This window comes from Pteropus medius, unplaced genomic scaffold (assembly GCF_902729225.1).
Source record: "Pteropus medius unplaced genomic scaffold, Ma_sr-lr_union100, whole genome shotgun sequence".
NCBI lineage: Eukaryota > Metazoa > Chordata > Mammalia > Chiroptera > Pteropodidae > Pteropus > Pteropus medius.
The window spans coordinates 13,789,202-13,805,223 of NW_024354499.1; the positions used below are offsets into that span (position 1 = coordinate 13,789,202).

A 16,022-nucleotide genomic window follows, 5' to 3' on the forward strand; every position below is an offset into this window, starting at 1 on the left:
ACAACCAAAAATGTCTCCGAAGATTAAAAGATTGTTTTTCACTAAGCTTCTGGGGCTCTACCTCCCCCTGGGTCCCTTCTTCTCTTTCTCTCTCTCCTTAGACTTCTTTTTCAACTGAATTAGTGCCCTTGGTGATCTCATTCCTTATCATGGCAATAAATATCCATATGGTGACCCCTCCCAGAAACATGCAGACACCCACCACACACACACACACATACACACACCTATCTAGCCCAGACCTTTGCCTTAAACTTCATACTCACATTGTCAATTGCCTCTATGACATCTCCACGGAGATCTAGTAGGCATCTCAAACCTGAAGTGCCCAATACTGAGTTCCTGGTCACCCCCCTCCACAGTCGACCCATCTCAGCGGCAATTCCACCCACTCCTAATAGATGTTCAGACCAAAAATACTGAAGTCATCCTTAGTTTTTCTCTTTCTCTTATATCTCACATCAGGTACATTAGTAAATCACATTGCTCTACCTTCTAAATGAAACTGACAACATCTCACCCTTCTACTATTTCCACCTTGGTCTAAATCACCATCAGCTCTTGATAGAATATTGCCCTTGTTTCTTTCACTCTATTCTCAACACAGCAGCCAGTAATCCAATTAAAACATAAGGAAGGTCATGTCACTCCTCTGCTCACAACTTCCAGTAGTTTTCCATCTAATTCACAGTAAAAACCAAACTCCTTACACTGGCCTACAAGTCAGTATCCAAACTGCCTCCCCAACTCAGAACTCCTTAACCTGCCTGACCCTGTTTTCTGTTCTCTCCCCTGCTCGTTTCACTCCAGTTACACTGACCTTTCAAGCTTCCTTACACGCCTGGCACATTCCACGTCACAGCCTCACTGTCTCCTTTGCAGAATCGCTGGCCTCTACCCAGTAGATGCCAATACCACACTCTCCTCTCCACCAATATACTGCTCCTACATATCCACTTGGTTCACTCCCACAACTCAGTTAGCTCTTGAGTCAGGGGTTAGGCTTCCCCTGAAAAGCTGACATAAAATCTCCCCTTCCCCATCCCAACCACTACCACGACTCCACGCATATAGACACACTCTTTCTTTCTCTAGTTTATTTTTTCCAAAGCATTTATACTTTCTAATGTATCACATAACTTACTCAATAATTTTGTTGATGTGTTCTCTCCCCTGCAACTAAAATGTAAATTCCATGAAGGCAATGATTCCTGTCTACTTTGTTCACTGCGAGATGGCGCCTAAATCAATACATGATATACAGTAGGCACTCAATAAGTACTTGTTGAAAATTGTATATATGGATCCATGTGGTCATTCTACAAGGACCTAAAAATGCTGATCCAACTGCTCAAATTCTATTAAAGGCATAAAAATTAGGGCCTTAAGAGAGATTTCGAAATATCCTGATTCAACTTCTCCATTTTTTTAAATAAGAAACTTAGTCCCAAGCATATGAACTGACTTGTCTAAAGTCAGTGGTAGAATTTTGGAAAGAATCACAGCTCTCTCTTTAAAGCTGTGCTGTTAAAAGACACTTGCTGGTCTGCAGTGACAGAAATGCAAAAAGGAAGGGAATAGGCGGGGTGGGGAGGAGAAGGAAGGAGAGGGAAGAGGAGAGGTGAGAAAGAAAAAACAGGAAAATAAAAATCTAAGAAAAACAAAATAAAAGTGAGAATGTTTGCAAATTTTTATAGCAACAATATTGCTTCAATTTTTACTGCATTTTGCAAAAAAGTACTGATCTGCATTAGACAGAAAAGAAAAATTAACACCCAAACCGATCTTTCATTCCTGATAGTTTGACAAGCACTGCTTTGACTACACTGAAAGATAACTTCGAATGACCCAATTTTTTAGTCATAATGTAATGTTAAACAGGAATAACATTTCCTGTTAATAAGCTTATTCCCATTATCACTAGCCAGTACACAATTAAGAGCAAGAATAATTTTAGCATCTATGCAGGCTAGTACAAGAAATTCCGTCATTGGAAATCTGCATTGTTGGAATGCATTCTGAAATACAAATATTCCTCATTCGTATGTGAAATAATGTGGGCACTGAAAAAAAAAAAAAGAGCTGAGACAAAACGCAGATTTCCCATGAGATAAGCTCTAAATTTCACACTTTATCATCAGAATGATGACCTCTATAATATTAGAATCTTAACCAAGAAATCTAACTGAATGAGAAGCAATATAATTGCGGTAACTGAAAGACACAGAAACCAACTTTGGATTTCCATACTTAGGCAAATCATCACCTAATCAAGGAATTAGAGACAGTTCCAAACAGTACTTACACCATGGAAGATGGTTCTTTAAAAGAAAAAGGTCAGAGGATAAAATGTCATAAGATCATATAAAGTTTAGCAAACAAAAACAAAATTATACATAATAAACTTAAGTGGGGAGTTTGGGTTAATCAAACATTTGGTTATATGCTAACGAAATTAATATATAATTGAAGAGGGACTGCATATGATTTTAATAGGCAGGGAATGATAAAATGTATTTCAAATCTTAGATGAGCATCAACTCTCTTTAAAATGTATATATGTAAAAGTGATACTCACAAAATATATGGCTATCAGAATAAATAAACCGATTTTATCTATGAACAAAATTTCAAAGTTTTGTAGGTGTTTCCTTTTTTGTTGGTAGTGGCCTTTTTTTTAAGAGAGTAGAGGAATAGAAAAAAGGTCTACTGCAATTCATATTTTTGTGGCCAGTTATTTCAGAAATAAGTCAAAAAGCAAAAGGACATTTTAAATGAAACAACCTTCTAACCAAATTCATTCTTTAAATAAGAACTATATAATCTTAAAGTAACTTCTAAATACTTTAAAAATAAAAATTATAGAAATTTGGGTACCACTCTCTAGATTGAGGGTTGGTAAACTATGGCCTGAAGGATTTGGCCTGCCACTGGTTTTGTAAATTAAGTTTTACTGACATACAATCATGCCCATTTATTGACATAGCCTATGGCGGCTTTTGCTGTCACAATGCTATTGAGTAGTAACAGACACAGCAAGGTCCACCAAGCCTAATATGTTTACAATCTAGCCCTTTACAGAATAACCTTGCCAATTCCTGCTCGATGACCAAAATACTACATAATAAACATGACAATTCTTTTAATTACAGAAAAATCAATAACTTTTAAGTTATAAAAAAAAAAATCGTTAACTGGTTTTATCTTGCCATATCTCCTTTAGTAATAAAGAAAAGGACACTCTGAGTTAAGACACGTGGTTATCTTTTAATTGATCTGGTAGTATTCCCTCATTTATAAAAAAAATGCATCTACTATGCATCTACTATGGTGGAACTATAAATCTGTATAAATGTGTTAAAGGGCAACTTAACAGTAGCTGTTGAAATTTTAAATACACAGAAACTGTGACATCCAATTTTACCTTTAGAAATCTACTTTACAGACATATATCTGTATGACCTATATTATATACTGTATGTGTTTTTTATATATTACATATTGTTCTATTCAATAAACTATAGTATGCACATTAAATAAGTATACGAATGCCTGTACAAGCAAGAAAAATATCTGGAAGAATATATGTCAATTTGTTAACAGAAGAATTCTAGGAGAGTAGAATGGCGGGAAAGAGGAAAAGGAGATTCTTACGTTGCATTTTATTATGGAGTCACATCACAGATGAACTTATGCAAATTCTATGATACAGGCAAGGGAAAGGGAGAGAGAATGAATATAAATAAATGAGAACAAATTAAAATGCTTCAGGCAATTCTTCTGGCCAGTCTCCTGGAAGGCCATTTTCCCAGAGAGAGTATAAGACAGGAAAAGTCAATGAGCTGCTTCCTCCATCTCTCAGATCCCATGAGGCTCTCTGGGCTTGAGCATTTCCCCACGCTGAAGGTAGATCCATGTTTAACTGTGGGATTGTTTGTCTATTTTTGTTTGGATGGTTGGTTGGTTGGTTGGTTTTTTTAGTACAAAGCCTAAACACAAGCAATCTACTTTACCAAGTGCTTAATTAATAGTGATCTGTTACAATGTTGGAGAAAAACCAGTGGTGTTACACTTGCTAAAGAGAATATGTGGGTTTCCAACATAATATAGTCCTCAAAAGGAATTTTCAACATAATATAGTCCTCAAAAGGAATTTTCAAGGTTTCAATTGTTTAAACACAATTTTCATCTTACAGACTGAGTATAGCAACTAACTCCCTCCTAAGATACAACTCCATTGCTGTACTATTTTACTTTTCTGCAACAAACATGTATTATAACTTTTATGATATTAAAAAAATATATAAAATAGTTATTTTTTTGGTATCTCTAGTATATATCTTATAAAAAAATCTTGATATACATACCTGCTTACCAGTGAAGCCCTGGCAAATAATCTTTGTATTTTTATCAACATAGAGATGTTTCCGGGAAGCTGTATAGGAACAATGCCGAATTCCATTCTGTTGCACTGAAAAGCAAAGTAAATACGGCACATTATAATTTTTCCAAACTTCTGGATCATCAAAAAAACATCCTCTAATGCAGGAGCTATCTTGTAATCATGACAACTATAAATGTTACTTTTTAAATAAGACATATTGACTATAGAAATAGATTAGAGAAACAAACAAACAAACAAAAAACACTATATTATTCTCCAGAATCCCCTTTACTGAGAACCACAATCTTGTAGCTTTCCTGAGCTAAAAAAGAAAAGCTCAGGTTCATAATTTTCATTCCTCAGAAAGAAAACTGGGGCTCAAAGACAAATGGCTCAAACAAAATCCAGGGACTGAAAACTAAGTATCGATCCTACTAATAGTGTTTACTAAACAGCCACATGCTTTCCCCAGGGACCCAAGTTTTTAAGCCCAACATCTATAAACAACGGGCGAGCTAGGAGGCGAACTACTGGGCAATTCATTCCCCAATAATATTAACATTAAATGTTAAGTCATAGAATTAAACTTAAGATATAATCCAAAATTACTTAATTTCATCTCTTCTGATATAAGACTCAAGATCTCACATATAAAAGAAATAGTGAAAATAAAATAAATAGGAAAAGTAGGTAAGGGAGAAACAGGTTTAAAGAAAAATCTGTTATTTTCATCAACCCCCCTCAACGAAAACTGAGAAATCTAAGTTGTTATTAAAAGTTAGTTGCCCATATTTGAAAAAATCAGTAGAAAGTAGAGCACAGATGAATTAACACTGTGAGCTACTTCTGACTACCTTTAAACTCCCATTAGAGCCCCAAACTCCTATCTCTCTGGCCCACCGTTGGCCTTTTCAACGTGCCGGGCTAGCCCATAAAAGCTAACTCCACAAAAGAACATTGTGTCACGTATCTGTCCAGGGTCAACTCCATGCTTCTGGTCATGAATCATTGCCTCAAGCCCTCCTAAATCCTCAGAGCTTAGGTCCCAAAACTAATCTGCGTCTGGCCCTTTGAGCACCCCTGAGTCATCTTCAACTCACATACTGACCTCAGCTTTTAGTAACTTTGAATTCTGGAGTCCCTTCGACCTCTTGGGAAGAGAAAGGCCCAGATTTCATCCTTACCAACCAGGAAAGGAGTGTTTGTGTGCACAAATTTGCTGGGTAACAAATAGCTGCGTTCTTGAACTGCACTAGGCTGAACAAGGGGCCTTAAGGAAGCGATGATGGTCAAGTCCTGGCACACTGGGTTCAGCTATGGCCCTGAACCTGGGCCAGTAGACACTACAACAGGAATTTGTAGCCTAAGAGTCCACCCTACCCAGTGCTGTCACTCAAGGCCCATTCTTGACCTTAGCCGCCAGTTCTAGCGGGATACCCACAAGCACAAGAGCCATGCAAGAGCTATACCCTTTCTTCCCCTGCTGCTATTCCTGGCAGAATCTGCTCCCCCAGTCCCTCCCATTCCTGGAATCTCCAATAAATAGCAGAAGATTTGATTAAAGATCAAATGATAAAATCATTTTATCATTTTTATCATTTGGATATCTGGAGCCCTTACTAAAAGAAAATACTTGTTTTGGAAGATAAAGCTTGGTTTTCCACATGTATTCTTATACTCACTAACGTACAAAAGGAGACATCAGACTGTTTTCTCCTTCCACAGGGGAAGGAGTGGCTCTCTCAGCCTGAGAAAAGACAGGCCTACCTTTGTACATAAAGCATGGCCTCAACACCAAAACAACCAAGATCACTACCTTCTCCTACCCCATCTCCTACTCCAGACCTTCTAGATCAACTCTATGGAGCTCAAGCTTCATAATGCTAGATCTCTGGTGCTCATTAAAACTGCACTGAAAGTGTGATGAACAGCAGCTCATCTTCTAGGCTCCAAGCCCTTTGGTAGTGTTCAACCTGTGCAATGACTCATATTCTAAAGCATCTAGTAAAGGGGAGCTTGGGAGAGCTATCACACATGGTGTGGGCACGTACATGTACGTGTGATCTCCTCATCTACTGTATGAGCCCAAGCTCATCAGACCTAATTTCAGGTAAGCAAGAACTAACAGGCTATCACCTTTGAGCCAACCCCAAAATACATGTTGAAAGACGAGGAAATGAAATTCTGACCACATTTTGTCCTGACAAGAAACCTGGATGATGCCAGACAAGGTATCTTTGGTACTGAAATGAGAGAATGCTATTAGAATAATTGAGTACATATCCCAGTTCCTGGGATTGTCATGATTATTCATTTATTCAATCAATATTTGGGGAGCATCTATGCCAAGCCACAATGCTGAGAGTCTAGGAATAAGTGTTGAATAAGAGACTCTTGGTCTTCAACCTACAATCTGTCTGAACTGACATAAAGTGGGCCATAACTGCACAGTGTGAAACGTACTGTTGAAGGACTAAGTCTTGGACATTTTGGGTAGATATTCTCCTATCCCAAGTAAATCTGTGGGGCAGGGGGAGGGATACAGGCTGGGGGTACTGAGAGGGTAGGGTTAAGGGATGTATTCTTCATTGGGGCTACCTCCAAACTGAGCTCTGGACTACTGGCAGTTTACTCCTAAAATCCAATACTTGACCTCCAATCTCCTAAAAATAGAAGTCTGTCTAGTTTCTGGCCATGGCTGTACTCTCTCAGGAACTGAAAACTCTCTTCACCTCTGCCCTAGTCCCAAGCCATGAACTCAGCTTAGCCCCATCCCATCCAAACTGATACCTACACCTGCACAGTAGGGATAAACCACTCACAGGAGGTCCTAGATAAGGACTCACTGACCATTACATCCCTCTTTTTCTGGAATACTGCTCTAGGACATGTAGGTCAACTAAGTAAGAAATGCTGGCAATCAAAATGGCCTCTGAAACCCAAAGAAAAACCTTGAGATACCCCAGCAAGCCATGATGGCATTCCAGAATCACCACAATGCCTTTTTCATCCCAGAAACTCACCCCACACTGGAAGATGAGCCTGTCCCAGCCCTTTACACCAAGCACACTCTCCCACTGCTATGGCTGTGAAGAAGACCTAAAGGCCAGTTGTACGTTATAATTCTCTTCGTCTTAACTTCTGCCTCCTCTACACTTTCAGGTGACACATACTCCAGCTAGGATCAACCTTCAGTCTCCCACCACTCTACACCATCGTGACACAGACAAAACTGGCAGATATATTTAAGGTAATACTGTTATTAAATCAGCGATGTCTTACCACTGCTGATATCATAGAATCAAGGAAATTCTTTCTCTTTCGCTATTTGTTTGCATTCAGGCAAAAATAATGCAAAATATGCTTATATTCCAAATAAAATTCACCAAATTTTAAGTCACTTATGTCATTCTTCTCCACCTTATATAACCCAAGGCCCAGCATCACAGGCTGGAGGCCCCCCATGAGAGCAGCCTCTCCTGACCCTTACCTCCGCATCTCCCCACCTCTCTTCACCTCCCCTCCTACAACTCCACCACTCTATAAGCTGGGCCAGTAAAGACTGAAAACTACTAACTGCTCTAAACATTAAGTCTGTCAGATTGGCTCTCTGCATTTTCTTTCCCTACTTGATTTCTTCTCCACCCAAATTAGTAATCAAATGTCTTAAGTTATGAAAAATAGCCTATTCTACTTCTGCTGAAGAATGTGATGTGGTTTACAGCATAAATCTTCAATTGTCTGTCTTATACTTAAAGAGGCTCAATCATATTTTGGTTTTAAATATAAACCTAAGTTCTATGACAAAACCAGCAAATAACCAGAGTAAGCTATTTGCTACAGTTAAATCTAGAATATAGGGCATACATTAGTGGCCAAACCATCTTGCAAATATCTCCCACCTTTCAACCAGAGAGTTAATGTTCTCAATTTCCTGAGAATTTCACTTGCATTAATTCACATAAGTTCATGTTTAAATAAAACATTGTACAAGAAAGAATCCTTAAATTTACACATGACATTCACAACTTGTGAATATAATGGGGGTTTTATAGGGGATCTGAGACTAAGAAGAATGAAACCTGAAAGTATGTGGATGGCAGTACATATTGCTACTTTCTTTCCTGAATTATTTCTATTTAAGGATAAATTTATTTCCAGATTATTTCAAGTACCACCTAAATATGTGTAGAACTTCTAACTGTAAATCCCTGACTGTAAGAACCATATCTTATACATCAGGGTGTCTCCCAGGGTATATAATACAGTGTCTTACAGAACAGGTGCACAGAAAAAAATGTTTGAATTTCAGGACAAGAGACAGGGTCTATAAACACACACACACACACACACACACACACACACACACACACACACACACACACACACACACACACACACACACACACCCCCCCAAGCAAAATGTCCTAAGTGCCATCTCTTTTTGTGTGATTTGGAAAATGTTAATCTCAAACTCCTACTCAAGCTCATCAGGAAAGGGTGGGGGGATACACATCTATTTTTGTACCTACAAAGACTGAAGGTTTCCCTAAAATTCATATAAAGATTGCACAGAAGTCTAGCCCTAAATGCTACTAGCCGTCCTCAAAGCTACATCAACCTAGTACAAATTCCATGCTAACCTTTTAAAAAAAAAAAAAAATGAAATCCATAAGCAGCAATGTAATACAAATGGACTATTTCACTATCAGAGAAAATAAAGAGCTTAGAGCAAAACACACCACAAGCAGAGTTAAGGCAGTGACAGACAAGGAGAGTGTTTTCATGACATTAACAGCCAAGAAATTAATGACATGAAGCACCAACAAAAAGAGACCAAAAGCCTAACAGAACAATGAATAAAGGCCCTGAACAGGAAACACAACTGATGGCAGACAAATGGCAAATCAATATATAAGGAGATACCCAACTTTAAGAAAACAAACATTTTTAACTAAATATCAGGGAAGTAGGAAGGCCTGAGGCTGGCCACCAGGAAGACTTTCCCCATGGTGAAGGCTGTAGCTGTCACACCTTGGGCCATCTCCAGGGAATGTGGTGGAGTCACCTCCTCTTCAGGTTCTTAGAAATTGGCCCCTAACCTTGGGACAGAGTCCCAGAAGTAGCTGAGAACACAGTGCCAGAAATCAGAAGACCTGATTTGAGCTTGAGTTTATACTCAGCTGCTCACCTGCCATGTGACCTGGGGCAGGCTTTTTGATCACCCTTAGCCTCAGTCTTCCCATCTGTAAATGGAATAACAGCTGCCCACAAGGATGCTGTGACATTGATATGATGCCTTTAAACTGGGCAGCAAAGTGCCTGGTCTACTCCCCAAACTGGGTTCATATCCCACATGAGCACAAAGGTAAATCATATCCTAAAAAGAGAGCACGCATAATTCACATATTAAAATAAGCCCAACCTGAATATTTTATATATGTCTTCATGCATATGTTTATGTATAAAAATACTAATCCATTCTATATATAATGCATATATGCACACACGTGTAAATTTTTAGCATAGAAAACATTTTTAAAGATGCAGCTGCACTGTAAAAATAGGGATACTATGTACCTCACAGGTGATATGAGAATTAAATGAGTTCATAATATACAGGGCATGTAAAATAACGCCTAGGGTAGAGCGAGTGCTATTTCACTATTAGCTATTTATTTTCATTATTACTGATGCAGAATGAGAAGGCCAAACTGCTTTGAGGTGTTCATTGTGCCAGGCTACCTGCCAGATTCTAGGGATTCAGGGCAGGACATGATGGACTCAAAGGAAGCACCTTGCCCTGTAAAACAGCTAAACATTAAACAAAGAAACATGAAACTACAAAAGTGCAAAGTGTAACAAAGGCTAGTAAGGAAAGTGACTGAATAATCTGCAAGAGATGTGCTTGCAACAAGGATGACAAATTTGTATTAACCACATGCTAAATCCTCTTCCCTGTAACGAGCAACTACATCATTTATAAAATGGCTGTGGGATTGATGAAGCTGTCGCCAAATGCACCTGCCTAGCTGTGACTCTAACTGTGGCCTTGTATGACCAGTATCATACTCCTAACCAATAATCTGAGACTCTGTTCATGAAAATACTCATACTCCTCCTCCAACTCACCTCACAAACTGTGTCTTTGTTGCTCATTTATTCATGCATGTAACTCATGAATTTAACAAATGTACACTTATTAATCATATATATTATGTATATGTAATATATAGCTATGGTGGTCCCTACCTGTCCTGTAGAAGCTTAAAATATAGCAGAGTAGCTTAGTAGCCACTTACTCCTAAACCCAAAACAATTCACTATTCAAATGCAAAAATATACTCATTTAGTATTTACTTACAAATAAAGCTTAATTAGTGGACGCATCATATCTCATCAAATCTAAAACACCATTGATTTTAATTTTAGAAATGCTATAATGTAAAAAAAAAAAAATGTGGGTCTATAGCAACAAAATACCTGTTCTTTGGTGAAATAAAATTGTCCCCCTTACTTAAATTATTTTGAACATCCCCAATTATGTTTCTATGGAAGAACAAGTTTGAGTTCAGAAAATCAAATCCCTTTCTCATGGCTACATTGATACATTTAGATCAAGGCCATTTTGTATTTCTGAAATAAAGTCTTGGTTCTTGGCTGCAATGGCAATAGATACTAGTATAAGAAACATCACTGTTGAGTGTCCCCTTTTCCCGACTACACTTCTTAATGTGTTCTCCATTCCAAAATCAGACCTACACAACTTGGCAAACACATGGAAAAGGCAGGTGGCACACCTTTAGCAGGGTAATCAGTCACTTTTTCAATAAACCACTGGGACTGCCAAAAAAAAATCAGAGCTTCAAAAAAAAAAAAAAGGCTCATAGTACCACGCAACATGTATTAGTGGAAAGAACTACAAAGTCAGAAGACCTGCATTCTATAGTGTCCATTCTGATGGTGGGTAGGAAACATTTTTGGATTTATTTCCTTATTTGCCAAACAAAGGTATGGGATTGTAAGGTTCACTTTCTGGCTAAAACACCATAATTCTGAGGTTTGAAAATACTGGTTCTTCTTATTCTAAAAGATTCATTTTATAGGAACTCCTGGGCTTATGTTTAAAAAGATCTTGCCTTGCTTTATACTTCTTGAAAAACTTTACTATCTCTACTTCAAAGGTGTTTATAAAAACCTTAAACTTGCTCATGGAAAGTCTTCCTTATCTTTCATATTATTTTCTCTCCCACTTCAACTGGATTTTCTCCCTTTTTTCACAAGCTATAAAACTGGGTTTAGGGGAGAGTGGGGCACGTGCTAAGGAATTTCTAAACTTTCCAGGCTGCCCCCAACGGGGCTCTAGAAGGCATCTGCAAATGTTTAGGGTTTTTTTCCTAACTCAAATCAATATTGCAACACTTGACCTTCAGCACAAAATGTACCATCAATTGACACTTAAGAGAATAGAAGAAACAAAATTCCCTAGCATTTCTAGTTTTATTACTAACTTCAGAGGCTAAATAATTTGTGACCACCTTAAAAAAAAAAGTTTGCAAAGCACTATTGTTGTGGCTGCTGTTTTTCTAGTGGAAACAAAAATGAGTTTAGAAATATGGCATGAGAAAGGGAAGATTTGGAGATTTAGAGGTTTTTATACATTAAACACAGAAGTCTGTAACCCCTCTAATATAAGAGATAAGTTGGTTTAGATCTCAGATCTCTCAGATTCTTAGTAACAGGTTAATCACATGACTAGGATAACTGAAGACCTCCCCAGCAGCAGGAAGCTAAACTAGATGATCTCTTAATGCCTTGTGGTCCTGAGGGTATAGGAAAAAAGAACTTCCAGTCATATGAGAAGAGAATTATGAAGTCTTACTAAGGGTGGATTAAGGATCCTGATCTTTTAGACACTCTTCCTTTTTCTACAGACTCTCCTCCTACTAAGAGAGCCGAACTATCTGAGGCTAGGATTTTTCAGAAACTCGGAGGAGCAAGACCCCAGGAAACAAAGATATGGGTGGTATAACTAAATCCATTTTTCCTTTTGCCTACAACACCTTCAACTGTCTTTTAAATTATACAATAAGAATCTCCAGAAAACTTTCCCAAAGAAACTCAACTTTTTCCTACTTGCTTATATTATCTAGCCAGATCTTTGTCCTCAAGTAGTCTGGTAACTAAGTGTAGCTATTGAGCACACACCCATCACTATACACTTTAGAACATAATCTTCTCAAGAAATGAATTGTTTTGTCCAATATTTAGTACAAGCAGTAGAATTAAGAGCAAAGCACAAGGAAGAAAAGAAAATAAACTTTAGTGCCTACTACTCCCCAGGTGTTTTATATAAATTGTTTCATGTATTCTGCACAATGAACCCGCATCATCCTAGACATCATCATTTCTAGGATACACGGTTTTTCACTTAACATTTCTTAAATCAGGATGCATTTGACAACCAATGGTGTGTTACAGGTTTAATAAGCAATCATTTTCCACTGTTAATGATAGACAAAACAATGATCCATCATACAAGTGATGATGTTTTAGATTCATTAAAATATGGCTATTTTCATGGGATTTAAAACAGAAATTGAGAAACAGATATAGAAGTGGTTGTAAGGGGCTAGCCAGACCTCAAACTCTGATGTGGCTGATTCCAAAGTCTCTTCCTACACAACCTACCTTAAAACAGAGACTTTGAACATCGCAAGAATTTTCAACAATCAGTGTTACTCAAAGACTAGGAACCTTGGCATTATGTTTTCGGGAACTGAGGGTTCACATCACCTGGTGAAGACACTTCAAATAAGCTGATTAAGGTCTCGGCCAACCCTAAGCTTCTAGAAGTCTTTTGGGCTATGCTGACTCTGTGTGCAGAACCCACCTCTCTGCTAAGCCTACAATCTACAGAAAGGACAAACAGAAATGTAGGACCCTTCCGTACAATGGAGAGTCTCGCTTCTCAATTTTCTAGAAAGGCATCCTTCTCCTAACTATGAACCCAAACGCTCACCCTTCCAGCTGAGCTCCTCCTGGACGACTCCCCAAAAGACCAATCTAGATGTCTCCCCCCATCCCGCCACTCATCGCCACGGGGACAACAGCAAGCCCCCGGGTCTGCAGGGTTCGCAGACCCGAATCCTGAAACAGCCATTCTACGTTCCTATCCACCAGCAGCCTAAGTCATGCCTCCGCCTCACATAATCAGCAAAGTTTCCAACACCCCCGAGAGTCCCCGACTTGGGGCCGGAGTCTCGGGGCTCCCAGGCCCCCGCCAAAGTCCTGCCTCGGAGGGCGCGGGTGCGGCCTGCACCAGGACATTGGGCCCGGCGGGGCCAGAAGGTCGCAGAGCATAGAGGAGAGAGTCCCGCGGGACTTACGGAGGAAGGAGCGCGACAGGAGACGGGCGGCCGTGAGGCCACTGCTACCGGAGGCCATGGTCGCAGTGGCAGCTGCAAGCAGCAAGGGCGGCGGTCATCCACCAATGACACTCCCAGGCCCCCGGGGACCTTACAGAGGCCGAGGCCTGGGGAGAAGGTAGGTGGCTAGAGCAGTCGCCTGAATGAATTTTTCTCCGCAAACAATAGGACCGCAGATGGATTAGGAAAAAAAGGTGTCTTGATGGAGAAGTAGGTAATAATAACTCGGAACTGTGGGTTTGATTCAACATTAATTACAACGGCAGCTTAGGGAAATCCCACGCGAGGCTGGTCGGCGCGTGGCATTGTGGGAACTGTAGTCGTTTGTCATTTAAGTGGAGACTGCGGGAAGGGAAGGAAGTCAACTCCAGGAGATGAGGTGTCAAAAGGAGTGAGGAAACAGTGAGGTCAAGGAGTTTCCGTGACCCTTGGCCAATCTGCACCTCATTTTCCTCATCTGGCATATGGAGAAGGTAATACCGCCAACCCTTGCGAGGACCCAGGATCACTTAAGGTAACTGGCCTCTGAACTCAAGCTAGAGTCCAGGGTGGGTAAGGACGGGACGACAAAGACCAAAAGCTACTTTACTGATGGTTACTCTATTGGAATATAGATCTTTTGCTAAAACAAGCTAGCATACAGCCTTTGACTAGCAGTAATTGCCACTTCCCCTGGGGTCCTGGAGGACTGAAGTTATGTCAAGTGTGACTGCTCCAGCTTTGCACACGCCAATCACTCCTCTGTAAGAGCTTAAGAAGGAACCTCAGAAAGTCCCAGAGTCAAAAGGTAAAGGAGATAAAGTAATCTACCTCCCTGACTCCATCGTGCCCCTGAGATTCTTCAACATTATCATCAATGAAATTATAATTTTAATTTCTTCAAGTAGTCATTATAATTTACACTGAGCTGTGTGATGTGTGAGTGGAGATTGCCCAGTATGTCCTCTATGACCCAGATATTGTTAGTCCCAGGTTGTACTTGACTGCACACAAAATCCCTCCTTCATCTAATGAATCATGTCCTTGTGATCATTTAAATAGCATCAATGATTTTCTAAATAGGCCCAGTATGAAGATTTGTTTTAAATAGCAAAGTTTTTCCAGAGATGTCACATGATAATAATTATGTTTTTAGTTTCCTTTAATTGGTAAAATGCACAATGACAAAAAAAAAGTATAATTTTGGCATGATTTTCATGAATTATTTCCACAAGGAAAGGGATTTTAGTTTCTTTTGTACACTGATATCTCTCCCTAACACCTAGAACAAAGAGAGAACTTATTATTTGTTGAACTGAATTGATATATAAGAGAAATAGCATATGCTTTTATCTATTGAATTCACACACAATGTTTGAAGAACCTAAGGATATTTCAGTCCCTTAAAACTACACCTCCACCCCAATTTCATAGATCATTGGTGACAGACTATAGCAGTACACTCTTAACTATACCACTCATCTTTATGTGCAGATTGATTTTTAAGTCAAACAGACCTGGATTCAACTTCAAACTCTGCCACTAGCTATGTGACCACTGGGTCTCAGGTTTTCTCACTGAGATGGAGATGAAACTCCCTAACTCTTAATAGTGTTGTGAACAGTTAATGCATTAATATGTAAAGTTCTTAGTACCTTGTAAGCCTTCAATAAACGGTAGTTATTGTCATTAAAGATAACTTTCTGCTTTGCATGGCAGGATGATATTTTGAAGTTTTTACTAATGTGAGTAACCAGATGTGGAATAGGACATTCTATTTGTCTGAAAACATTTGCTAAAGCCCCAGTGCTGAGGGCAATAGGCCATAAGTACCTGCACATTCTAAGAAAAGCAGTCTAGAAACTGTCTCTCTCCAGTTTTGATAAGAGGTGGCCAGACTTATTTCTGGATTTTCACCCTCACAGCCTAGCAGCTTAAATAAGTGAAAGACCGGAAAATTCATTGAATGAGGGAATTCTTCTGAGTCATAAGCTGCCAGCTTGATGTTCTCCTTTCCTCCCACTCCCAGACAAGTTGATGGAAGAAGGCCCCTTACAAAAAAGATTGTCATAAAACCCCAGCCTAAATCTCTGCGGAACTCCAGAAATTCATGAGCCCACCTCAGCACTCTAGTAAATCTGGCCAAAGAGTGCTCAGAAAAACTTGAGTTTGGATGGCAGACGTAACCCAGAAACTAATGTCTGCTTCCTGCCGGGAGAACTCAAGGCAGG

General features: G+C 39.3%; 1 protein-coding gene and 1 long non-coding RNA gene across 2 annotated transcripts in view; one reads left to right on the forward strand and one right to left on the reverse strand.

The window, feature by feature from the left end:
• The window catches only part of SUCLG1 (succinate-CoA ligase GDP/ADP-forming subunit alpha), a 34,777-nt gene extending 20,891 nt beyond the window's left edge, over nt 1-13,886 (reverse strand). The window contains 3 exon segments of the mRNA XM_039852773.1: nt 4,368-4,471; nt 13,774-13,849; nt 13,851-13,886. Of these exon segments, the coding sequence (XP_039708707.1) occupies nt 4,368-4,471; nt 13,774-13,849; nt 13,851-13,871 (201 nt within the window). The 5' untranslated portion in view covers nt 13,872-13,886.
• Nucleotides 13,887-14,077: 191 nt separating this feature from the next.
• On the forward strand, nt 14,078-14,986 carry LOC120594607 (uncharacterized). Its single transcript, XR_005650644.1, has 2 exons — nt 14,078-14,326; nt 14,427-14,986. It is a non-coding gene; the product is annotated as an uncharacterized LOC120594607 (long non-coding RNA).
• The last annotated feature ends 1,036 nt before the right edge of the window (nt 14,987-16,022 follow it).